Source organism: Marmota flaviventris, chromosome 7 (assembly GCF_047511675.1).
Source record: "Marmota flaviventris isolate mMarFla1 chromosome 7, mMarFla1.hap1, whole genome shotgun sequence".
In the NCBI taxonomy this organism is placed as follows: Eukaryota; Metazoa; Chordata; class Mammalia; order Rodentia; family Sciuridae; genus Marmota; species Marmota flaviventris.
The window spans coordinates 125,124,484-125,150,804 of record NC_092504.1 but is presented as its reverse complement, the minus strand read 5'-3'; the positions used below and the strand labels follow the sequence as shown (position 1 = coordinate 125,150,804).

The 26,321-nt window shown below is 37.7% G+C and overlaps 1 protein-coding gene across 2 annotated transcripts in view; it reads right to left on the bottom strand.

Annotated features, from left to right (window-relative positions):
• Positions 1-25,867, bottom strand: part of Gypa (glycophorin A (MNS blood group)) — a 28,694-nt gene extending 2,827 nt beyond the window's left edge. The window contains exons 1-7 of one of the 2 annotated variants that reach the window (XM_027926762.2): positions 25,694-25,867; positions 23,795-23,872; positions 22,682-22,756; positions 5,433-5,522; positions 3,862-3,897; positions 2,350-2,435; positions 910-988 (exon numbers count right to left, since the gene is read on the bottom strand). In XM_027926762.2, the coding sequence (XP_027782563.2) occupies positions 910-988; positions 2,350-2,435; positions 3,862-3,897; positions 5,433-5,522; positions 22,682-22,756; positions 23,795-23,872; positions 25,694-25,736 (487 nt within the window). In that variant the 5' untranslated portion in view covers positions 25,737-25,867. The remainder of the gene's footprint in view (positions 1-909; positions 989-2,349; positions 2,436-3,861; positions 3,898-5,432; positions 5,523-22,681; positions 22,757-23,794; positions 23,873-25,693) is intronic. The other variant, XM_027926763.2, reaches the window with a different exon arrangement.
• Between the last annotated feature and the right edge of the window lie 454 nt (positions 25,868-26,321).

Genomic DNA, 26,321 nt, shown 5'->3' with positions numbered 1-26,321 from the left:
CAGTTTCTTAGTGACAGGTCATAATCAATGAAATAATTGCAATGGACTGGGGATTTAGAGAAGCAGGAGAAACAGCAGCCACTCCTCAGCTTTTATGAATTGCTGTCATGATGATATGAGGGTACATTTTCCCCCAAGGGAATACTAATATCTGGATTTGTTTTCAAAATGTAAAAATCTCCAACTTTTTAAAGGTTGGCAATAACTTCTCTTTTTGAAAAACACTATGTGGATCGATACTGTTCTGCACGAACAAAATGTACCTGCAATTCTCCACATTGACTTCACACCCTGGAGTGGAAGTGACAACAGGGTCCAGAGCTGGGCCAGCTGTGCAGAGGAGGTCACTGAGGAACGGAGCCTGCAGCTCCCAGGCTGGGCACTTAAAATGGCCGAGAACAGTTTTAAAGGCTTTATTTACCTATGGTAGCTCATTTAATCCTCACTAAGCTCTAGAAGGTTGATACTTCACTATCTTGGGAGCTTGCCTAAGGTTGCAACACTCATAAATGTTGGAATATGGATTTGAATTCAGTTCCTAGCTTCACGTCTGGAATTATTCAAATTATATCCACAGTTGGGTCTCCTAGATACATAACACTGCAGTTTGGGAAATAAGAAGTACACAAAAGAACTTGGTTTTTCTCTTTCACTTATATTTGATTTACTTTTTCTTTCTTTCTTTCTTTTTTTAAAGACACTCTGTGCCTAGGGAAGAATCTCACTAAGATAAAGACAATTTTCACATTACAAGAAAATTAATTCCCATTACAAAAAATTAATCTTATAAAAGTAACATTAATAAAATAGAATCTAAATGAATTCTGATTGGTTATCCCCTCCCCAGCTCAGAAAGAAATAGCTTACTAATTAATTTCCCTCCCCAAAGGCAAAAGACAACACAAATACCTGTCTGTCCCATTTCAACAGAATTTAAAGGCAAGTCTGTGTCTTCCAAGGAGACAGGTTTTATGACTGGTGGACTTTTCTATGAATAAAAAAACCAGAAAACCATTAGCATCACATTTAAAAATCAAAGACAATAAAAATTAAAACACCTCAGATTAAAAATATTTCTTCTACAGTATTTTTTTCCTTTTGGCTGAAATTCACTTTGCAGAGTTTTTTTTAATAGATATTAATAAACATTGATTTAAACTTACATTTACATTTCTAAATAAAATGTGTTTGATATTCAGTAGGTGCAATAGCACCCCATATACAGACTCTTCCATATGTCCTTGTTGTAATGAATAGTGAAGATAGAAATAAAAAGAATGAGGGTATGATTCCTTAGTTACGTTAACCAGAACAAAATTCTTCTGTAAACACGTAGAAAATTCTCTAGATTTTGCCAACTATTTCATTGACTTTTTTCAGGTTTTGTAACACTGACCAAAAGAGAATACTTTTGGCAAGTATTCTCAAATAGAAGATGATTTTCCTCTGATATTTATACTTCAGACAGGAGAATTCATCTCATATTCAAATACTTTAAAAAATCTCTCAAAATTCAGGTTAATAAACAACTTTACTTGAAAATGACCATAGATCATAGGGTTGGGTGATTATTAAAGTTGCCTAGAGAAAGACTTTAAAAGGAAGCAGACAAGAAGCACTGTATGTAGATTTGCCATCATTCATGTTGATATGGCCCCACCACAGCTGTGTGGTCACCCCTGCGAATAAGCTTTTTTAAAAAAGAGTTCAGATAGTGCTTATGGTCTAAAGACCACAGAGCGAGATTAAGAATAGAAGATGAATGCACACCCAACTGTACCCATCTAATATAGTTAGGAATTTAGGATGTAGGATACAGATCCAGGGACAGCATCAAAACTACACAGATAAATGTTGTGTCTTAGGTGGAAGGTTATGTATTTTGGGAAGCTGTATCACATGCATTTAAAAATAGCTTTAGAGATTTTTAAAAATCACAGGCTAAAAATTCATGGGTAGATTTTGAAAAATCTGCTTTGGGAAATTTGAGAATAGTAAAGCATTAAAGTTTTAAACACATCTAAATATATAATATTATTTTAAATATTTTGTAGGCTAAGTAAATAGTATAAATAAAAAAATGACTATTTTATCTATATTTGGGAAAATAGGGGATAGATTTCTAAATGGGGGTTACCTTAAATTGGGAAAGGGAGAAGGAGGCAGAGGGGAAGAAGAAGCAATAATTCTGTTAGAGTGACTCAGTGACTTCATGTGTCCAATTGAGAAAAAAATTGGAGTTTGATGCAGTTTTGCTTCTCTATGTGTTTTAGTTGTATTCAGAAGAATAAGCCCACCGAAAATTGTTCACATCAATACATAAAGCAAAATTAAAAACTGAATTCTTACCTTGACTAGTCGCCTGACACAGAAAGAAATTAAAAGGATTGTTCCAATGATACCAAACATTACCGCAAAAATAATTAATATTATCACTGTGAGAGAAAAAGAGCAGGAAAATTACAAAAGTGTGAAGTGAACTACCACATATCAATTGAAAAATCAAACAGGTAAAATGAGTGATATCTCCTTGCCTGTTCAGAAAAAATACATAATACAGCATAATTTTATGCATATTTTATTTTCAAAAATTGGGATTTTTTACAATAAACTTTTGGGAAAATAGAATTCTGTGTGATAAAATTCTTTTTTTTTTTTAACCCAAGCCACAACTAGTTAATGACAGAAACAAGACCCCAGAGCTCTCATTTCAAGTCCTGTGCTCTTTAAAGGAATAATCATAGATGTGCTAAGTAGAAAATCTACCTTGATAGGGGGAAAACCACAAACACTTTCATGAGTTGAACATTACGAGAGAAAACAATGTTTTACTGTATCAAAGGCTATCCAAGGTCGGTCAATGGGTTGCAGAATCATAAGTTTGGTAGGAAACTGGCAGAAACAGTTTACAAATAGTAAATGAAGCCCAGGGAAGCTATGGAATCCAGGTCACCTCTACTCTGAGCTTGTGTTTCTTCCATAGCATTTTTATGCACAGTCACTGATACAGTGACCAAAAATATTTTCAAATCCATTATGAGAATGAAGCAATTTAAACCGATTAAGTTAGAGGAAATCTCCATATTCGTAAAGACAACTGAAGGCTGGGGATATAAGAGAAGACGGTGTACTTATTTGGCTAATTGATTTTGAAAAGGTCTATTCTTGATTAGAAAAGCAAAAGCAGCTTTTAAAAAAGTTCTGTCCTCCCATTGATGCTGTGTAGCCCCCTTGGCTTTAATGAATGAAATGGTGATGAAGTTCTACCTCCATTTTTTTTTTTTTTTCCCGTGTGAAATGTGGACACGGGCCAAATGTGAAGGAAGACTTGGAAATGCACAATAGTAAACGAGAACATAAATTTACTGGCTGGATCCATAGCAGCACCTAAGGAGCAGGGAGCATCGCCAGTTACAGTGGAGGTAAAAGGAGCCCCCAGTGTGGGAGCCCAGGACCAAGATGGATCATGACTAAGGCATGAAGGGCGTGTGTTTAGCTTTGACACAGTGCCAATTGATTAGGTGATTTTTAAGCTCCTTGCTTTCTTTATGTTAGGGAAGAGGGAGGTTCAATTGTTTTTATAAGGGAGGAGACTCTTCTCATGGTCAAGTAGAAGTTTTTCTTAAGAGAAAATTATCAGGTCATGTATTGTTTTCCAAATTGTTTTAAAAATTAGAAGTGCTTCTGTTAACTCTTAAATGAAAAGATTTACTTGCTTTTACAACTTTCTGTGGCTAAGGTTAAGGACATAGACTCTTCTGGCTTTTTAATATGGCTACTTCTTGTTCCTTGGGTATTTAAAAGCAGCAATATGTAATTTAAAATGGAATTCTTATCTTTCCATAGCAAATGCAAACGTACCTGGTTCAGAGAAAGGGTGTATAATTTGATTTCTTCCTAAAAAGACAAAATTTCAACATAAATCAGAAAAGTAAGATATGTCTCAGAAACCATTTTTTAAAATTAGATTGTTTAGGGGGGGTTCTTTTTCTTAACCATGCTTTACAGGTTTTTGGTCAATTTTTAACATCAAGCTAATAAAAATTATTAGAAGGTGTCAGTCTTACCTTAGTAATTTTAGTTTGCAATTTTAACTAACAAGTAGAGAAGTTTGCAAACTATTTAATTAAGAGAGAGGGTGTGAGAAAGTACTGAAAGAGCCACCTATCAACATCCACAAGAAGCAGAGCCTTTTAAACAAATGTAAAAATGACAAGAAGAAAGGAGACACACCAAGCAGCCTTCCACACTAGTTCAACCCAAAGAGGGGTCCTGTGGCTGTCAATTATCCAACTCTCTGCCCCAGGGCTGTCGGAATCCAAATCCTTATTGTGTCCCACTGGAGCTTCTACCAATGGACTCCCTGGATTTCCTGTCTGTGGAAGTTTCTAGAACTGCCTGAGGATTCTAATCACTTTAACCTTCCCCATCCATCCACATTTTGAATTTCTTTTTCTGTTGTCTCCACATGCCCTTTGGCACCATGAAGCCCTCTGACTACCAGAGCTACACAATTTTCTTGAATTCCATTACAAACCATACTTCACACTATGTTGTATCATGTGGACAAGGACTTGGTTATGCTTTGTCATTTTTTAGCAGTCACATGTACATGTTCATTGTATACAGGTTCATTGAAGCTTATCCTGTCTTTCTTTGTGGCAGAGTATATAGGCTTTGGAGGAAAACAGATGGTTTTCAGTAATGTAGATGCCTCACTTAATTTATGGGTGCTTTAGTATTCCCCTGCCACAAAAAGAAGATTATGATGCCTATCTCTTCAGGTTCCTGTGAGGATAAATTAATTAATGCTTGAAAATATTTAGCAAAATGCCATGCTAGCCGTTGCTTATAGAATACATGGCGCATAGCACTGCATATGAATATCCATCAGGAGAGAGTTGTGGCACCTGCCAACCCTTATCTCAGCACGCAGCTTGGTTTACAGCTATCACTTATGAGGCACTGTGACAGGGCAGTGAGCTATGCACTTTGACATAGGTCCTACTTAATCTTTCGGGAAACACTGTGAGGCAAGCATTATTGGCTTCTTTTTAACATTATGGGATGGAAGCCCTGCAAAACTATTCACTCAAGGTCTACAGGGGAACAGGGCCAGCCAGTTCTGAGGCCCCTGGACCTGCCCACAGGTGTTCTCAGTACCACACTCTGGGATCACTTTGTGCGGGATGAATGGTCCCATTTGTCATTTCTGTGTTTTGTTAGACAGTTTTAATTTCTTTAACCCCTACTGCTATCTCAGCGTTACCTAGGTTCCTTAGCTGGATGCACAGTTTCCTGGAGGAGCTACAACATGAGACTTCCTCTGCAGTAGGCGTCTACTTAGCCTGTACTTCTCAGTGTCAGGTCCCATTAAGTAGCACTGTATCAGCATAAGAACTTCAGATCCAATCCTTAAAATAAAAACAAACCTTGTTTTGCTCCTGGGTAGGAGGGGTCTACGGTGGTGACAGCAGCCTCTTCATCACTCATTGTAGGAGGGACCTTTGGGGAAGTATTTACTGTATGAAATAGAAAATGAGAAAGGGGTCAAGAATGAGGTGACTGAGTAAACCCTAAAACATATTGCCAAAGACAGTTTTATTCCACATCCCTCCCAGGGCCAACTCCAGAATCCCTACCCAGCAGGGACATACAGATAAGGTATGACTCATTTTCTAAACAGCTGTAAAATGATAACACCTGCCTCAGCCTGGAGGCAGAAGGCTTTTTTTGCAGGCTTCCTCAGAGACAGTGTCACCTGGGATGTACCAGTGTCACTGCACGCTCAGTTTCCTGGGAAATCCACAGACAACTGTCACTTCTTCTTTGACACCTCTGCTTCTGTAGGGCGGAGTACCCAAATCAGCTGCCAGTAATCCGTTTGCCCCCAAATCATGGAGACAAGATTCATTGTCCCCAAACTGTCCACAATGTTTTCTCTTCTTATAACATTTTTCTTCACCTTGTTCTTTTACTTGGAAAAGATCTACATTTTTTAAAAAAATGCACTGCTTCTTATGCAAGTTGATAGGTGGCCTTTTCAACACTTTCTCACACCTTTTCCCTTAGTAGGACGCTTTGCCAATTTCTTACTCATGAATACTTGCGGGGTTATTAAAAGCAGATACTGAAATTGCTAATGGTAAGACTGACACATTATCTAATGAATATAAATCAGGCTTTCCACATGATTCCACTGCACATATATGAATAATTGCCACACAAATTAACTAAATATCATGCAAAATAATTGTTAAATGTTTCTAAATTCTTCTTTAATATTCAGGTATAAATATATAAATATTTTTTTTAACTACTAACCTGGTGACAGGGATTTTTGAGGTTCAGAAAATATTAAGATTATCATTATGAAAAGAAATATTTTCCTTAAAATCAATAAAAGAGTGCCCAAATTATAAAAATAGTAATGGATGAAGAAAAATAAACTATATCTCTTAGTAAAGTTAGATATGAGCTTTAGCTTACCACCTACTGCTAGAGAGTGGTGAATATGGGCTATCCATCGTATTTTGTAAAGGTGTGCAGTTTGAGAAATTATATCTATCTATGAAAGTGTTATGAGAACAGATAGCAAAATAACCAGAAGAAAGAAATCAGATGTGTTGAAGGTCAGAAGCAACGGGCAGGCTTTTAACAAGAACTCAAGGTCAGCCTCAGGCTGACTGCACAGGAATACAACTGAAACAGGCACATAAAGCTTGCTCCCTCCTCTGCCCTTCCATTCCCAACCACCCCCTTCTATGATTTCTGCCCTTGAGCCTCCACTCCTGGTGTAGATCTTTCAATTCAGTGTAGGTCATTCACACTGGGGACACACCTACAGTCTCTTGTGAACACCAAATGGACTCTTCCAATACATAAAACTTGTTCCCAAGACTCCAGGGCTGGCTTGTTTAGAATATCCTCAGTACTAAACAGTGCTGGAACATGAAAGATGTCCAGTGAAACATGAATAGTTATAAGTGATCAAATTATTATAAGAGGATGAAATGATTGTGTTTGCAAATGAACAAAATGAATTAAGCCAAATGCCAAAGGGTATGTTATAGAAAACGAGAGCAACCATCAGAAAAATCTGTGTCCATAAAAGATGAACAAAACATTTTCAACATTTCCATGATGAGCACACACTTTTATAACTAGAAGGAAAAAAATCTAATGAAAACTTTGCATGAAACATAAAGATCAGAGTATTAAACGGTTTGAATGCTAAACGTTTAACTGAGGCCCTCTAGGAGTTCTGGCTGTGACTATGAACATGCCTCTTCCAGGTTTTCTAACTGTTCCACAGGACCTTGGGCACCACCCGAGTGGGGTTCTGTGGGACTCCACTAGGGAGATGCATTCAGTCTGTGGAATGGAACCTCACTGTTCTTCATGGACACCAAGGAGGCCTTGTGTTATCTAGTCCACACCTGCTTGATTGGACACTCTGCTCCTCTCTCTCTGGGGGTGGAAGCATGCTGTATGTTCCAAGCCTCACGTCCTTTCCATATCCAAACCTTTGTGCCTGTTCTTGTTGCACCAGAAATCCTTCCCTCCCCAACCTCGCCTAGCTGTTTTTCAAGTCTAGGTTCAATATCACTTCATTCAAAAGGACTTCCCTGATCTCCCCTCATTAGATTTAATCTGAAATCTCCATGAAGTCCTCAGTGCTCAGGGTGATAGGGAAAAGGCCCCATAAAGTCTCAAGACTGACTCTTTCAAATCCAGGTATGTTTCTTAGGCCTTGAAGGCTATTGAAGAACTTTTGTGTTCATTTATTTGTCCATTCATTTACAAAAGTTTTTTTTTTTTTTTTCGAGGATATTCTAACTCAGTAGAGGACAAGTATTTAAGTCTACCAAAGTGCTTTAGGATGGTGAAAGAAGTGGGGGCACAAGGGAGACAACACTTAAATATTTGATGGAGAAACCATGGAAAGACCTCAAAAAGATGTTCTTTGAATTTATCTTGAAAGAGGTGTAGGATGTCACCAAGCTCACTGTTCTGGACATGCAGATATAGAGTCAGCATCTTCAGCAATGTCCTGGAATTTGAGATATCACTGGAAACTGGGAGAACTGCAAGTGACCTCGTGGCTGTGGCATGATGTGTGGCAAAAAAGAACTGAGATGTGGGCGCACAGCAGAGAGCAAGGCTGAAGCAGGTGAAGCACCACATGTTAGGAACCAGGCTTTGGAATGTGGACTTCATCCTTCAGCGATGAAAAGCCAATCGGGGTTTAAATCAAATTTCCATTTGGAGAAGACCAGGGTCAACAGCATAGAGAAGAATTCAACCTCAGCTGCTTAAGCTACTTTCAAAATTCAAGGTAAGGAAACTCAAACCCTACAATGTGTTCCCCCAACAACCACCAAGTGTGTGGCAAAGGAAAGCATGCCCAGACATCTGCATAAGAGCACCCCTCGTGTGATCACGAGTGGCCCAGATAAGCAGCCCCTGTGTGGACAAATCACCTCACCACCACCCTGGCCTTACAGTGGGTGCTTATCACTACCTGATGTTGCCTTCCATGAAGCTGGCCTGTAGCCTAGGGACTTAGAAGGACAGAAAATTATAGCCATTTATAAAAAGGAATATGGCCAATGCCCCCAAATAGAATCTAAATCTCTTAAAACTAGCACTTTTATACTTTTAAGTATAAACAAAGTCAAAGAAGGTAAAAAGAATATTTTACATTTATAAGCAAAGCATATGTAACTTTGGGGGGGGGGGCAGTAACAAAATGAGAAAATGGTTCAGGAGAAAGACAGAAAAAGCTCATTAAATAAGTTTTGAACTTTATCAAAACAATTTTCACCCCCTAGCAAACAGGTAGAATATTCTTCAGAGGAAAAAGAGCATTGAGTGGAAATTTTGTTCAAAAGAAGTAGAAGTTGAAGTTCTAAAGATCAAAAACTGTGCCCAAGTTTACAGAGCAGAATTCCTACTCTGACACTGGCTTTAAAACCTGTCCTGTGGTGGGCCACAGTGCCTGTCTTTCCAACTCAGATGGAGGTACCTTCCACCCAAACTTCTAGCAAGGTTCTAAATTTTAGTCAGACCTGGGGACTTTCTGACATCGAAGGCAACACATTCTTTAGGGGAACACTGTCCTTGAGGCAATTTCCAAGAACTGTACACACGTTAGTCCCATCTGAGCACGTCATGTTTTATCTTTGCACTTAACAAAATGGATCGGTGGCCAAATTTGAGACTGAAATTTACCATTTATGGTCCTAAAAATACTTGTTTTGATTAATTCTTTAGATTTAGTTGCTTTGATACAATTTCTTTCCATAGTCACCTAAGTCAACACAGTAAGGAAATAAATGCACAAATGCTTATTTCCTTATTTTAATCATTTTTAATATCATTTTCTCAATAATCTAATAACAGTAGCTGACCTATAAAATGATCTTGGTCATAGTTTTTCCTCCATTGTCTGAGAAAGATAGAAAACCTCATAAGCATTCCAACAGGAATTATACCCCTATTTGGTTTAGCAGTAACAGGAGGGCACAGAGACTTGTTATTGAAAATCTGTACTTTATAAAACATTGTCAGCTTGAAAGAACAATAGCTCCAATCACAAAAATAAGCTTTTCTTTCTGCTTACATTTTTTTTTTAGTAATTAATTAAAACTTAAATAACTTGCTAGGTATTCCAAGATAAGATTCACTTGGGACAATTGAAAGAATTTTATCAACAATCCTCAAATTAAGTAAACCAGCATCTGGTTGGGAAAAACAAATCAACAACAAAAACCCACAGTTTACCTGAAAGGACAAACAAAAGAAATATCTGTTTATTCAACCTCAGATGCTTAAGCTACTTTCAAGATTGCAGGTAAGGAAGGAAACTCAAGTCCTACAATGTGTTCCCCCAATAATCACCAAGTTATGTTCAAATACTACACTTGATAGCAACAACCACACTTCCATCTGCCTGTCCTAAGTTCTAAGTCTCTGCTGAACTAAAAGACATCTGTGGACATATTCAGTTGTGCATGGCTCAAAAATATTTATGAATATGTAAATTTTGAACAGGGATTTCTACTAACTCATAGGAAGCATCCAAGCAAATTTGTAACTACTAAAAAACAAACGTAGTTTGCCTAAACTTCTTAAATATTGGGTTTCCTGAAGAATTTCTCTCTTCCTTTGGGTATTTTTTGTGCTCAGGGCTCCTAGCTTTCTGTACCTAAAACAGCATTCAGAAACTTCTTTCCATTGTTCCCAGTTTAAAGGTTGGCTTAAATATTATCCTGCTGAATTCAGAATGTACCTTTCAGCTAGAAGGCTATTCACAGAACACCTACTCCAACTCTTTGGTTTTACAAATAAGACATTTGGTATCATAAAAAAAATTAACTGATTCTCTAGCAGGTAAGGACAGAACTGAGACTCAGTCCTGCTGATTCCCAATGTTATTCCCACCTTCCAGATTTCTTAGATGTTTCAGCATATCTGTCAGTGAACACTGAAGGAGGGTTAGAGTTTTAGATGGAGATGTGCATGCGGCTGGGGGCGGGGGGGTGGAATTTAGATAAAGAAACAGCCCAGGCTAAAATAGGAGACCGGAGAGTACAATGTGTATTCATTCATGTGGAGGCAACCATCAGGCCAAGAAAACCTTTTGAGATTGGTAAGAATTTAAGGCTCAAGAGACACATTAGTGAAAAAAAAAAAAGAAATTAAAAGGGTAGGTTTGGTCAGATTAGCAAGGTCTCAAACACCTAGTTTAAAATCACATTCCCAGTCCCCAAATGCAATGGCATTGGCTATGGTACTTTATACAAAGTACTACATATCTGTGCCCTAAACTGAATCATAAAATTTTGAGTTTGGGAAGAGTGAAATGAATTGGTATACCTCCCAGGAAATGAAATATTCCAAATGTGTACAGTTACATCATCTTACAACTTTCCTGCGCATAACATCAGAGGTGTTTCTGAATATCTCACCTCTACTGTTGTCTATCCTCACTTCTCTGAAATCACATTTGCTCACAAAAACTGACCACCCTGTGAAGTCTGTATGGTGGGGGAGGGAACATGAGCAGGCTGCTGCCACAATTTCCATGGTACCAAGGAGGGGATGGGGTGATTGTAGACCCAGAATTAGTTGTATTAAGGATACAACTAAGAACGGTGGTGCAACTCTGAGCCCCCCGTTTTATGCTCTATTCATTGGATCACCCATCCTTCCCACCCTATTGACATTTCTAATGTGAAATATATTTAGAAAGAATAGAAGTCAAATGCACTATTGGACAAATGTTCTGCAGTTTTCTCCATGGCAATAATTCTAGTGACTGGGCTCCTGTCACAATATGATAAAGTCAGGTCACACAGCTGCTGGCTTAGTTTTAGTTCCTTCCCAACTTGCACTTGATACAAGTCTTATCTTGCAAAAGCAAACCTTTCCAAGGATACACCCTGCGTAGAAAATGCTATACATAGTTTCCAAGTCACATAACTCTATGTTCTAAAGTGTCACAGTTTCTTGACATTAAGATGACCATGAAAATTGACCACAAATTTTATCAGTAGAAGTTTTGGGCAGCTTATTTGTGGTAAAACTGGGACAAAAATTTGTATCCACTGACTTCCAACTTTATGCTTTTTCTGACAGATCTCATTGCCTTCTACAGAATGAGCGTGTAAATGGAATCTTGCCTGTGTCAAGAGATGTTTGAAGATCATTGCCAGGAAGCAGTATTTTAAGGGCGGTATCTTTTTTTCTTGAGCCCCAAAATTGACAAGCTCAGTCTGGGTCAAATTGTAATAATATAGTAGATGCCCATATCATTGTCATTCATTTTTATTTTTAGGAAGGGTTTTATTAAGCTGAAGCAGCCAATTGCTTTTTAGAAATATTGGACTTTCTAAAGAATAAAGTGGTACATGTGTTAGCATTGGAGCCATGGGTTTTGGATCACCCTCAGCACCTTTTGTATGAACTCTCCAGTCAACAGCTTTTAAGGAAGAGCATGGCCTATTAATTGGTGCAATTGGTGGGACAGTTGCCAAATACAGTGAGCCAGTTTCTGCTCACCTATGGATTGGCATGTGTTGACAGTTTCCATGCACCCATTTGATCACACTGCTGCCTTCCCTGACTTGGGGAAGAATAACTTTCTATCCAAACTGGCTGGAGGTTGTTGTGGCCTAGGAGGACTGCAGCTCCCCTCATGAAACCCTGAACCTCACATCTTGGCTCTGTTCTGCCCAGTTTCTGGTCATCCTCATTGTCCTAAACCATACCTGAGCAGTAGGGTTGGAGAGAAAAGTCAGCCTGCAATCCCAGCAACTGTACACCTTCAGTACAGAGAGAGAAAGCAAGGGAGATTTTTGTACACTGTCCCAGGGAGAAAGGAGATCAGATTTCTAGTTCTGCTGTTGTCACCAAATGACCAGAGGATCTGAGCAAGTTGCTGTACTTATCTGGGCCTCAGTTGTCTCCCCACTTATGTGAGAATAATGGGATGGATCTTCTAAGGCACCTCACTATTTCAAAACCGTGAAAATCTGTATGCCTACAAAGATTATATAGTTAACACTAATTGTGCACAGGAGATACCCACTCTTGTCACCTTCAAAGCAATCTGTGGAGGGTTTATTTTTAATAATAATATTAATTATTATTTGTAGAAAAGAAAAACAAAGACCAGAAGCATTGCTTAACTTGCTCAAGGTCATGCAGCTGCTAAGTGACAGAATACAGATCTGTTTAAAGAAAAAAATATCTGCCAATATCTACTCTGATTCATGCAGAATAAAAAGAATGAGGGCACCAACTATATTTTTTTACAAGTAGCTTAAATTGTACCCAGATGATAAGCAACTAACTCTCAAGCAAGGCTTCACTTACAGCAAGTCAAGGATAACTGAAAAGATACAAATAAAACAATTCACCTTCTTCATAGCCAGAGAGGGGAGGGCCGTGCCTCTAACACGGAATTACAGGGTGACCTGGAGTAGTAAAGCCACATATTGGAAGGCAGATATTTCTAGTTAGCAGTAATTTGTTGACTGGAATCTCCCTTTTTCCAGCCAAACATATGCTACTCTGGTTCCTCCCGCCTATCAAAGGATCCTCAGAACAAAAGGGGATTTCACCTATTTGGGATGTGTCAGCTTTTTTTAAAAAGATGTTGGCATTTCTGTAGCTGAATTCTGCACATGTTTTGAGTTGAAGGAAGTTGGACTGGATGAAAAGAATTTTAATGAAAAATAAAAACTTATCCCAAAGTCTTCACACCACCAATGGACACTTCCTGCTGCTGGATGAACAATGACATACAGCAACATAGAAACCAGGGTAGACATTCTTGCTCTTGCCTGCATAGTGGAGTTGGCTGTGCTGTCCAGGCATTGGGTTCTAATGAGTTGCCAGTCATGAGAGCAGATGCTCCAGCCCAGACTAGCATACATAAACTTTATTTCCCTGGTCTTCAAGGTCCAATCTTATGTTAAGAAACTTCACATAAACTAAGATAAGGTTCTTATGTTCCCTTTATTGAGAACTTAAACAGCTTTGGGATGCAATTGTGCAATTGGTCTGATTTACTTGGAGAAACAACACCATTTGCCATCTTTTTGTTTTGTTTTGTTGGTACCAGGAATTGAACTCAGGAGCACTCAACCACTGAGCCACATCCCCAGGCCACCATTTGTCATCTTAAATGAAGGTATTTCTTGTGGTTTTGTTCTAGAGCCCTTCCCTCATCACATCCTCCCCCATCACATGCATATTCACACACACACACACACACACACACACACACATGCACGCACACACACACAATTTCACACTAAGCACTTTTCAAGGATAAGCTCCTTAATGTGGCTATCAGACTAAGCTGACTTGCTCGGTGGAGGCTGACCTGGATGTAGCCTGGAGCCTCATTGCCACCTGGGAGCAGCTTCAAGAATCTCCACAGGAACTTGCTTGGAAATCCTTAGCCTGCTACTCAGCTTTTAAAATTATAGATGGGGAATCCCTTAGGGCAGGGCACACTATAGGCTAAGAGAAATAAATTAGAGTATATATAGGACCTTTTTCTGCAAAGGGAGAGAAAATAAAAATTCTAGGCTTGGCAGGCCAGAAGCTCTCTATTATGACTACTCATAAACTATTGTTAATGTTTTCATTTTGAATTGTTATACAAAAGCAGCTACAGCTGATATGCAAACCAAAACACACATGAATGTGTATGACCATGTCCCAAAGATGAATTATGAACACATAATATTCATGTGCCACAAAATATTATTCCTTTTTTTGATATTTTCTTAGGCACTTTAAAATGTAAAAATCATTCTTAACTAGCAAAGCTGTCCGAAAGCAGGTGGTGGGCTGGATTTGGCCCACAGGCCATAGTTTGCTGGGCCCTGCAGTGGTACAATTAGAATCCCTGGATATGGAAGCTAATCCCCAGTACTTTTTGCATCTCCAGAGATGATTCCAACATTGGCATTTCTGTAGCTGAATTCTGCACACATTTTGAGTTGAAGGAAGTTGGACAGGATGAAAAGAATTCTAATGAAAAATAAAAAGGTAGTGCATTCTTGCACTAATGGGCCATGAGATAAGTTCACTGGGCTGTTGCTAAAAAAAAATCAAGTTGCACAAAGCAGACAAGATCAAAGTATGTTACACATCATAAGGACAGGTATCGTTTCATGGGACTTTGGTTCGTGCATGCACATGTATATGCATGTGTGTTAATGACTTGTAGTGTTCACTCACTGTTTCTCCATACCTGTTTATGTGTTGAGATTGATATGCCTGAGTGTAGTCTATCTGAATATTTGGCTAAGAGAATTGATAGCTCATGATGCACCTGAAATCCATCCAAGGCTTCCACAAGCCATTGGCCAAATGGCACATGTACAATTTTATCCAGTCTGTACAGAATCCTGAGAGCAGGTAAAGTGTGTGTGTGTGTGTGTGTGTGTGTGTGTGTGATGCAAATTAATGTCTGGGATTTCTCAGATAGATGCTTTTAAAAACATAAAGTCAGACAATGGGATAATTGACATGGTGATGTTAATTACCTTTCGAAGCACACTATAGGCTAAGAGAAATAAATTAGAGTATATATATGAAGATTAGAAATGAGGAACCATATACTAACATGTGGAATAAAGATAACATAAACAGGATTCTAAGTGTCATTCATGAATTCATAATTCTCTGTATTAAAAGACATAAACCTTTAGATTAAGGTTAAAGAGGTTAAAAAACCCTCAGTAGATGCATACTAGGTCATGAAGAACACAAAAGAAGGCTAAATGTGTTTTAAAAATGAGCAATGGTATATTATATAAATAAAAGTAGAGAACTTAACAACAAATCACAATGTTAATATTAGACAAAGTAGGATTAAAGGCAAAGACATTGGAAAGAAGAAGAGAACAAATTTATATTGTTAAAGGAGACATTGCACAGGTAAATATGACCTATTATAGCCCCATAACAAAAAAGAAAGCAAAAAAGAAATTGGGCTGGACATGGTTCTGCACTTCTGTAATCCCAACAGTTTGGGAGGCTGAGGCAGGAGGCCAGCCTCAGCAATTTAGCAAGGCCCTAAACAACTTAGTGAGACCCTGTCTCAAAATAAAACATAAAAAAAAAATCTAGGGATGTGGCTCAATGGTTGAGCAACCCTGGGTTCAATCCCTGGTACAATAAAAGAAAGAAAAAAGAAATTGGCAGAAATATAATAACAATAAGAAATTTTAACAAATGTCCCCAATTGTGACAGATTAAAAAAACAAAACAAAACAAAACAAAAAAAACCACTGAAAGGATCAGAAATATATCTGCCTTGCCATCACAAGCTACTTATTTCTACTTCTTTCTGAATAAGTGAGGGTAGACTTCATCATGCCTTCCACATTTCACATATATGCACTTTGTCCCTTTTTTTTTTCTCTTCAATACTGGGAATTGAATGCAGGGCCTGACCCATTCTGGGCAAGTGCAGTACCACTGAGCACCCCCAACCCCATATATGCATTTTGAAGGGACACGGCAGCACTGCCTGATGAAATGTCTTTGAGATCTGTATCTGACAGAATAGTTCAGAAAGAAGACAAGGGGTGGATTTCCGCTGTATTTCTCCTAACAAGAGGCAATATCAATGCCATGATACATTCATGGAGCCATGATCCAGGAATCTCGAGTAGTTGTGCTTTTCATGTTTTGCATTTTATGTTTATTGTCTTTTGATTTTCAAATATAATAACCATAGGGAAATAAGTGGTAACATCAAAGCCCCCAGATTTTAAAAGCAATTAGCTCATGTAAAAAAAAAACCCCTAAAATAGTAATTATATTTAATCCATTAGCTATACCTCAAGGGGAAGACAGGCCATCAACTCTTATGAAAGATATTACCTTAGAGAAAACAAGCAGAATAAGCGATAATGTTGTGAGACAAACAAGAGCCAACTTTCAATACAATGGATTCACTGAGTGCAGACTCTAGCCTAAGACTGCTTGGGTTTAAACTACTCCAACTAAGACTAGCTGAGATCTAACAAGTTAAAAATGAATGTAAATTTTTGTAGAAATGGAAAAGCTAATCCTAAAATTCATAAAGAACTTTTAGAAACTCAAGTGGCCCAAAACAATCTTGAAGAATGAACTTTGAAGTCTCATAGTTCCTGATTTCAAAATGTACAATGAAATAACAGTAATCAAAAGTTTGTTGTCACCCTATGGATAGACTAAAGCTCAGTGGGATAAGATTGAGGTTCTAGAGGAAATCAATGATTAATTGATTTCTGAAAAAGAATCCAAGACTATAAAGAGGGGAAAGAACATAATTTTCGATAAGTGGTTTTGGGACAACTGGGATATTTGTGTACAAAAGGATAAAGTTGGACATTTACCTAACACCATGTTCAAGAATTAACTCAAAGTAATCAACAATCTAAATATAAGAATCAAAACTATAAAATTCTTGGAAGGAAACATAGGAATAATCTTCATGGCATTGAATTTGGTAAAGTTTTTTAGATATGACATCAAAAGCATAAGCAGTAAAAAAAGAGATAAATTGGACTTTATCAAAAGCAAAAACTTTTATGCATCAAAGGATGCCATCAAAAGTAGTCAAGATGACCCACAGAATGGAAAAAAATATTTGCAAATTCTATATCTGACAATAGACTATATCCAGAACACAGGAAGAACTCTCTTGGCTCAACAACAAAAAGACACATTTTTTAAAAAAAATGGACTAAGAAATTAAACAAGCATTTCTCCAAAGAATATATTCAAAATACAAAACCATATGAAAAGCTGAACCATCTATGAATATTAGAGAAATGCAAATTAAAATTACAATGAAATTCCATGTTAGAATCTCTATTGAATGGCTATAGAGAGTCTCAACTTACGATGGGTGGACTTATGATTTTAAGCAAATGATGATGTGAAAGCACACCCCATAGAACAATCCTGTTTTTGTTTTTTGGTTTTTTTTTTTTTTTTGCTTTCAGTACAGTATTCAATAAATTACAGAGATACAAAATGCTTTATAATATAAAATAGGCTTTGTGTTAGATGGTTTTGCCCAACTATGGGCTAATGTATGTGTTAAGGTAGGAAAGGCTAAGCTATGATGTTCAGTAGTTTAGTTGTATTAATGCATATTTTTTACCCTTTTCAGATACTTTTTAAAGTTAAATTATTTATTCTAATTTATTATACATGATGGAAGAATGCAATTCATGAAGATACGAATGGTGTGAAAATACTTTGTGTACAATCAGTGACTTGACTTGAAAAATTGTGCTCTATATGTATTAATGCATTTTTGACTTGTATTATTTTCATAACGGGTTTCCCATTGTAAGTTGAAAACGTTGTAAGTCAAAATAGGTTTCCCATTGTAAGTAGAGCAGCATCTGTAATTTTTAAAATGGAAAATGACAAGGGTTGGCAAATATGTGGAGAAATTGGAGCCCTCATACACTATTGGTGGGAATGTAAAATAGTAGACTCCTGTGGAAAACAGTTTGGTGGTTCTCAATAAGCTAAACATAAAATACTATGGTCCAACAATCCTACCTCTAGGTACATATCCAGGAGTATTGAAAATGTGTGTTCCAATAAAATTAGTACAGGAATATTCAGAGTAGCACAATTCATAATAGCCCAAAGTTAGAAATAACCTGAATTTCTACTCAATGATGAATGAATAAACATATTTGGTATATCCATAAAATGGGACAATTCGTAGCCATGAAAACAAATGAATACTGTATGCTTCAATGTGGATGAATGATCCTGAAACACATTATCCTAAGTGAAAGAAGCCATGTGCAAAAGGCTACCACTGCACAGTTCTATTACATGAAATATTCAAAACAGGTAAATCTATCCAGGTAGAAAGCAAATCATTGGTGATCCAGGGGCTGGTGGGAATAGGAATGGTGAGAGACTGATAATGGGTTTGGGATTTCCTTTTTAGAATACTGAAGATGTTCTGAAACAAGATAGTGCTGACAAACGTGTAGAGTGAACTACTAAATGCCACCAAACCAGACACTGAAAAGTAGTCACAGTGATGAACACTGTGTCATACGCTTTTCACTCTAACTAAAAACTGTAAGTGTATGTTAGTCACTGGCACAAAGTAAGTGCTTCATTTGTGCTGGCTCTTGTCATAAAACTGCTAGGCTCTGATTGTGCACCCCCAAATCCATCCACTGAAATTCATTAGCTACTTGGATAGCAGGGCCTTTAAGAGAGATTAACTCACGAGGGCTCTAGGTTAGGGACTTTATAGCAGGACTTGAGGAACTGGGTTTGTTTCTTTTCACCATGTGAGGACACAGCCCTCCTCCCCTCTGGAGGAAGAGCCACAAGGCAACACCTTGAAGCAGACAACAACTCTCACCACACGCCAGTCCCATCACACCTTGATCTTAGACTTCTCAGCTTCCAGAACCATGAGTGATAAATTTCTATTGCTTATAAATTACCCAGGCTCAAGTATTTTGTTATACCAACACAAACAGACTCAGCCATGAGCATATCAAAGTGTATTAAATATCTATTTATAGAACTTTGTCAAACTATAAACAAAGGCTGCACCTACTTTTCCAGTGCTTCCATACAATAATTTGGGTTACAAAGAAATTTTTAATAAATAACCCAAAGTAGAAATCACATAGACAGTAGAATCGAATCCATAGTACAATAAATAAAATGAGAAATTCATGTGAAAAAAAAAGTTAAGAAAAAAAATCGTTAAAGGGAAAAAAATTTAAACCCTGCAATATCTTAGAAAACTAATATTGATTGCAGCACAATATTGTAAAGTGGCCATGTAATTTAAATCAGAATAGGAGGGATAGTTCAATATTAAAATATCCACTGATGGAACTCATAAGATATTAAAGAAGACATAGTGACACTGATAGAGGCTAATATAAACACAAAGCTAAGAGATATTCTTGTAGAAAATAAATCAAAAGCTTCGAAAGAGTTTTTAATATAGTGGGGATAAAAGATTCTCTCTCTCTCTCTCTCTCTCTCTCTCTCTCGGTAGCTGTCAGGAACTTTATTGTTAACATTAATTATGCCATTGGACCATAGGATTGAGCATTTGACATTTCAACTATGATACAGAATAAGTAGTAATATTGTTATTTTATAGAACTCAATATCTTTCCTGATTAAATTTCTTACTTTAGAGCAATCTTGGTATATAATAAAGGTTACCTACTGAAAATAAGACGAATTTGATCCCCAGCACCACACACACACACACAGTAAGAGACCTAACTAATGGTAGGACATTCATATTCCAGACAGGACAAGGATGACTAACATCATCATCATGATATCATTATATAATAGTTTTAGGAGTTTTAACAAGTGTCACATAAGAAAAGAAGTGGCTATAAATATTTAAATGGAAGAAACACATTATCATCTTTATGAAGAACATGAATGTCTAGTTGGGAAACTGAAAAGAAACTGCTATTATAACAAATAAAGGTTAGTTATGAGCATACGTGGAGTAATGGATTCATCTTCTGTCATCAACAACCAGGTTGAAAAGATAAAGAAGATGTTTTAATTAAGACAATAACAAAATGGATGAAATAAATCTCAAAAACGAAAATACATAAAATTATCTGAAGACAGTGTCAAACTCTTCAGAGGACATCTAGGAAGACATGACTCTGGTAAGACGTGCTCCTGATTTGAAGACTTAAATCGTGATAATTTTATTATGATAATTAATTCCTTGAAGTCTTTTCTATCCTGATAACACTGGACCAACCATGTGTCTAAAGAATAACTTTCCCAAATGATTCTGAAACTGGAGAAATAGAGAACCTAGTTTCTAGAGAGAGCTGGCTGGCCCATGGCACACAGGTCCCCCTTTCACAGTAAGAGAAAACTCTGGGTGAACCTACAACCCAGGGAGGGTCAAAGAGGTTCCCAGGACAATAAGCACCCCATGTGGAGAGAAGCAGAGAGAGGGGAGCCTGGCATTCACCACCAGCTTTCCGCTATCCCTGGAAGGAGGGATGACTGGAAGCAGGAATGAGCCCTTGAAAAGACAGCATGCTGACTGCAACTCCCTCAGTTGCTGATGGATTGCCTTCACTTTCCTCTTCCAGGATCTGAGCTGGCCCTGGCTAGACTTACCTCACTCTAAGCTGACCCTGATGGATCCTGTTTTGAAGTTTTTAATATTGTATCCAGTATTTAAAAAATCAGTTTTGGGTTTCTGCATGATTGCATTAAAACATCAATTCCTTATTAAGCTTTTGGTTTCCCTTTGAATTCGGGACCCTGAGTGAGCACAACACATCTCCACCTGGTCCCAGTTCTGACTGCTACACTCTGAATGAGTGCATCCAAGTGCCCGCATGTTAAATGTTAAAAAGCGACAGAGTTGTGGTTTACTTTCACTCATAATCAAGGAAATCAAAAATTGAATTGCAAGCACACACGTCTTTCACAATTTGTCAAAAGAATACGGAGGTGGACACTCTCATGATTCACTGATGGGTGTCTAAGTGAGGATGATTTTTTTTTTTTTTAGAAATAAATTTGGTAGTAATCATCAAACCCTGTAAAATGTGCAGACTCTGATGAAGAAAAAGGAGTCACCCAATGTGCCCATCCCCCTGTTGTTTAAAAGACAGTGAAGTAGAAACAAATATTCAAAAGCAAAGTCAACTTGTTTTGTGTGTGAGAGGTCATACTGCTAAAGTTCTAAGGGAAATACATGCCTGCCATGACCTTCACCCACCCTTAAAGGAGTGTCTAAAGAATGCTGACTTCTCCGTGTGTTTGACTCACTGGCTCATGCAGGAGAACTCACAGTTATTCGCTTATCTCAAAGCTATCACCCCCTCCCTTCAGGATGTGGCCAATCCTTGAGGAGATCACTAGGTCATGCAGATTGTTAGAGCTGGGCTTTCTTTACTCTAATTTGTACTTAAGGAACCCCACTAGGCAATTAGCCTTTGGAGTCTCACTGCCAAGAGGATGTTCTGCCCTGCACTTCCTAATTAAGACCCTGAATAGCTGCCCTGGGACTCCCCACACACATGATCAGGTGTTTCTCCTCCTGTTCTGGTGGATATCCCCCCCCCACCCCACCCCTGCTTCTTCTCTTCTCCGCGCTCACCTATCACTTTTACTATTGCTCTTGCTTCCATATTATTACTAAGATAAATGCCATCTTGTATAAAGAGGATGTCTTTATTGTCTATCCAATCCGACCTGCCAAATTCAGCAGCTGCACACATTCATAATGCTTTAATGTTACAGCGGTACAGCCGTTAAAATGTTCTACACGTGTATTTTGTAATATTGAAAAATTGTTGCATGAAGAAAAGGCAGGTTTCAGAGTACTACAAAGAGTAATTGTAAGTACACATTAATAAACATGTAGGAAAAAGTGTCTGAGAAAGTCGTACCATAATATCAACAGGGCTTATTGCTAGCTAGTATACCAAATAATTGTCATCCTCTTTTGGAGAAGGCTGTTGGTTAAGCACAAGGGTTCTCCAGTCAGTCTAGGTTTGTATTCCAGTTTCACTGTTCACTGGCTCTGTGACCTTACACAAGTTTTTTTAAAAAAACTTTTTGAACTTCTGTTTTTTTTTTTTTTAATTGTGTTTTCATCTGTGCAAATGGGGACATAGCCACTTTATTGAGTTACTGTCAGGATAAAATGAAATAATTCATGTAAAAAGGCTTAGCATGGCACCTGGTAGAACTACTGATATCTGTAAATTCTCATTTTTCCAAGACAGATATATGAAATCTTAAGATATAGGTCATAACCCTTCCCAAACAAAAGCAATAAAATCAAATTTCTTCATGTCTGATGTTTGTGATGTCGAGAACTCATTTTCTCTACCACTGAATGCTTTTTTTTCTTCTTCTTCTTGTTTTTTTTTTTTTTTAATCACTGGATACATAGTGCCTAAGGTCCCAGGTGGTTCACAAGTAAAAATGGAAGATCTGGAATTTCTACCTGCATGAAAACTGTTAAGAAACCTTGACCAGCCGAGTTTATAGGAGGCTGATAGTTAAAAGGCCTAGTGTTCCACATGAAATTTTAAAGATGTGGATAAGATACAAAGGCTGGAATTTTATGTAAAAATATAGGTCCCACCTGTGCTTGTTTGTAGGGAATGAGCTGGAGAAACTTCGGTTGCCTGTATAGCACTGGTACTTTTTAAAGAATAACCTGGAAAGATGAGGTGGAGAAATCACTTAAAATGTACTTCCCTGAAGCTACAGAATGGGGGAGAATACCATCCAACTATTCACTTGATAGGGGATTAATATCTAGAATATATAAGGAACTCAACAGATATAACAACAACAATAACAACAACAACAACAACAAAACCCAGTTGTCCATTTTCAAATTGAACTGGAAGAAACTGGAAAACACCTTTAACTTCATTGTCCCCCAGGCTGACTGCCAGGGATCTAAGCGTTTCTTCCTTGGGTCAATGAATCTTTCTTGTTTTATCTGGTTAATTGCTTACATGTAGTGACGCCCTCAGAGGGCTGCACACACCTTGGAGAGAAACTCAGCTCTTCTACTTTGGAATCTCAAAACAAAGTGGTGAATTTGACTCTGGCCTAAAGCATCAAAAGAGACAAAGCCGCAGAGATGACCCTTTGCACCGGGGCCAGCATGGTGGCGGGAGATTGAGGGAAGGGTGGATGATGTTTTATGCTTTGTCGATTCAGAATGCCAGGGGGGTCATTCACTGCTGAGGCAGGCTGGACTGGAACACTGCCTGATTCCTGGGATGTGGTAGAAGTTTCTTGGATAATAATATGTCCTGATAGTCTTTGTTACTGGAGGTGAGGCTTGGTAATGAATAATAGAAACAAGTCCTACAAAAACTGAAACTGGGGAAACTATTAGCAATGTGTTTTCTATGTTCATTGTCACTGCGCTCGATGATATAGACCTTTTAGCAAGCAGAAATTGTTTCAGTTTATTTTTTAAAATATACAAAATAGGGGCTGGGGATATGGCTCAGTGGTTGAGTGCCCCAGTTCAATCCCCGTGGTATCCCTCCCTTCCCCCCCCCAAAAAAAAAGAGAAAAAAGTTACCTGCAATACCATCACCTAGAGATCACTTTGGAGGATTTCTTTTCAATATTTTAGTTTTAGCTCATTTATCAGAAAACTGCACAAAGTACATTTTAAAGATGTGAATATGATAACAAAGGCTAAAATTTTATGTAAAAATATAGGTCCCACCTGTTCTTGCTTGTAGGGAATGAGTTGAAGAAACTTCGGTTGTACGTGCAGCATTGGCACTTGTTGTTAACAAGTAACCTGTAAAGATGAGGTGGAGAAATCACTTAAAGCTACAGAATGGGGGAGAATACCGTCTAACTATTCACTTGATAGAGGATTAATATCCAGAATATATAAGAAACTCAACAGACTTAACAAGAACAACAACAACAACAAACCCAGTAGTCCAAATAAAAATGTGAAAATGATCCAAAATGTATTTCTTCTTTTCAGAAAAATGGCCAACAAGCATATGAAAGAATGCTCACTCTCATTACCAATCAGGGAAATTCAAATTAAAACCCAACATATCATCTCACCCCGGTTAGAATGGCTATTTAAATAACATAAATGCTGGAAAGGATGTGGCAAAAAGTAACTCCTTATACATTGTTGGGAATGTAAATGGATACAGCTAGTATAAAGAACAGTATAAGTTCCTTAAAAAACTAAAGCTAGATCCACCATGTATGTGATCCAGCAATCCCACTGCTGGGTATACATCTAAAGGAAATGAAGTCAGCATGCCAAAGAGATACCTCAACACACATGTTTATTGTAGCCCTCCTCACAGTAGCTGAGATATGGAATCAGCCTGGATGCCCATCAAGAGATGAATAGATAAAGAAAACATGGTAGTGTACCTAACAGAGTACTATTCAGCCATGCACTCATATTTGCTCCCTAGTCCATCGTTATTAGCAAAACCAATATCTGTGTTAATAACATATATATTATTAACACTTGTTAATTATGATAATTACTGTAGATAATATGCAGTGAGTAAATAGGACTTGACCTCATATGAAGCACTGGAGTTAAGTGCACTACACTAAATACTTTGATCAATCCCTCTTCTATTGCTGTGAGGCAGGTACCAACATTGCCAGCATTTTACAGAGGAGGATGTTGAGGCAAAGAGGGGTAAGTATTGTGCCTTAAGGTTTCCCAATTCAAATGGGGAAGCAGATCTGAATGCAGTTCTGTCTGTGCTCTTACTCTCTTTCATCCCCTAGGATATCTTAGACAATGCTGACTCTCTTCCCTGTGTCTACAAAAGATCCTTAATATTTACAGGTCACGGCAATGTCTATGTGCCAATGGGCTAAAAAGACTTCAAGTAACTGGCTGCTCCTTATTCACAAGCTGAGTGCTAGTATTTCCAACATAGATACACTGAATTTGAACAGACATTACCTATAATGTCCTCAGATAGAGGCCCCAAATAAGGTTAATTTAATAGAATTTAATAATACTTCCATGCAATTTCCTTATTTTAATGAATAGATTTAGATTTCTCACCAAACTACATAACACTTAAGTCAATAAAAATTTTGTATTTTGTTTTCATTTTTCCTGCATCAGACCTCAATAAACAGATCCACAGAGAGAGGGAATGACTTCCCTGTGGTTTCAGAGTTTAAGCCCGTGGCTTGTCCATTTTTTGGTAGGAGAAGTAGGAAATTACACTTTCTAAAAACAGAGAACCATGTGGTGACCATAATTTCTGTTAATAACTCCTTGATTTGGAAATGAATCTCTTCATAACTCAAACCAAGCCACAAATTTATTCACACAAAGGTATTTCTCATATCTGATAAAATGCTTTTCATTCCAGCAAGAATTGAAGAAAGCTTTTCCTATCTGAAAAATACTGAATCAGCACCCCCAGTACTGGGTTCCCTTATGCCACTGCCCCACATGGTCAGTTGAATCCCAATAAAATCCATCTACCAGAACGGAATCTGAGATACTATTCACTTAAACTTATTTAAGTAAGAGAACTAAAATGGGGGCATCTCACATTTAATCCATGAGCCCTGTCCAAAAAAGCATCAAGCTAAAACAAAAGTCTCTTACCTGACAATAGTAATCCAACTGTTATTCTCTCATACAAAAACATACTGGAATTATGAACAGGCTTGCAAAGTCAGAGCAAGAAAACCACCAATGAGGGCGGAAAGTATCAGCATCTGGCCCCACCTAGATTCTGTTATCTTTCCTGCTCACCATCCTGAGGCCACCATCTGTTGATAGGTAGTGGGTGGCATTTTAAATAGTGCATAGTTGTTAAGTGCCTGTTAATAAAGATACACAAATATCTGCTTAACTGTAACTATAAAAGTGGTAAGTAAAAATCTTCAAAAAACTGGCTGCTATGTGTTAAACTTACTTTGCATAAGTTAAGTGGGCATGGTGAATTAGTCACCAAAACCCACTCAATTGGACAAAGGATCAGACTGAAGAGGCCGGAGGTCAGAGTACCAGCCAGGCTGTTGTGAAATTATGAATCTCCTCATTTATATGTGGGGATCCTTGAGGTCCAAGATGAAGTGATTTCTTATATGTGAAATAAGTCGTTTGAGAACTTTATTTACCATTTGAGTGCTCTGAGGTTTAAAAAACTTATGAAACTCATGACAGGCCAAATAATAATAAAAGAAACACAAGAGAAATGAATTAATACGGACACAATACATGCAAATGC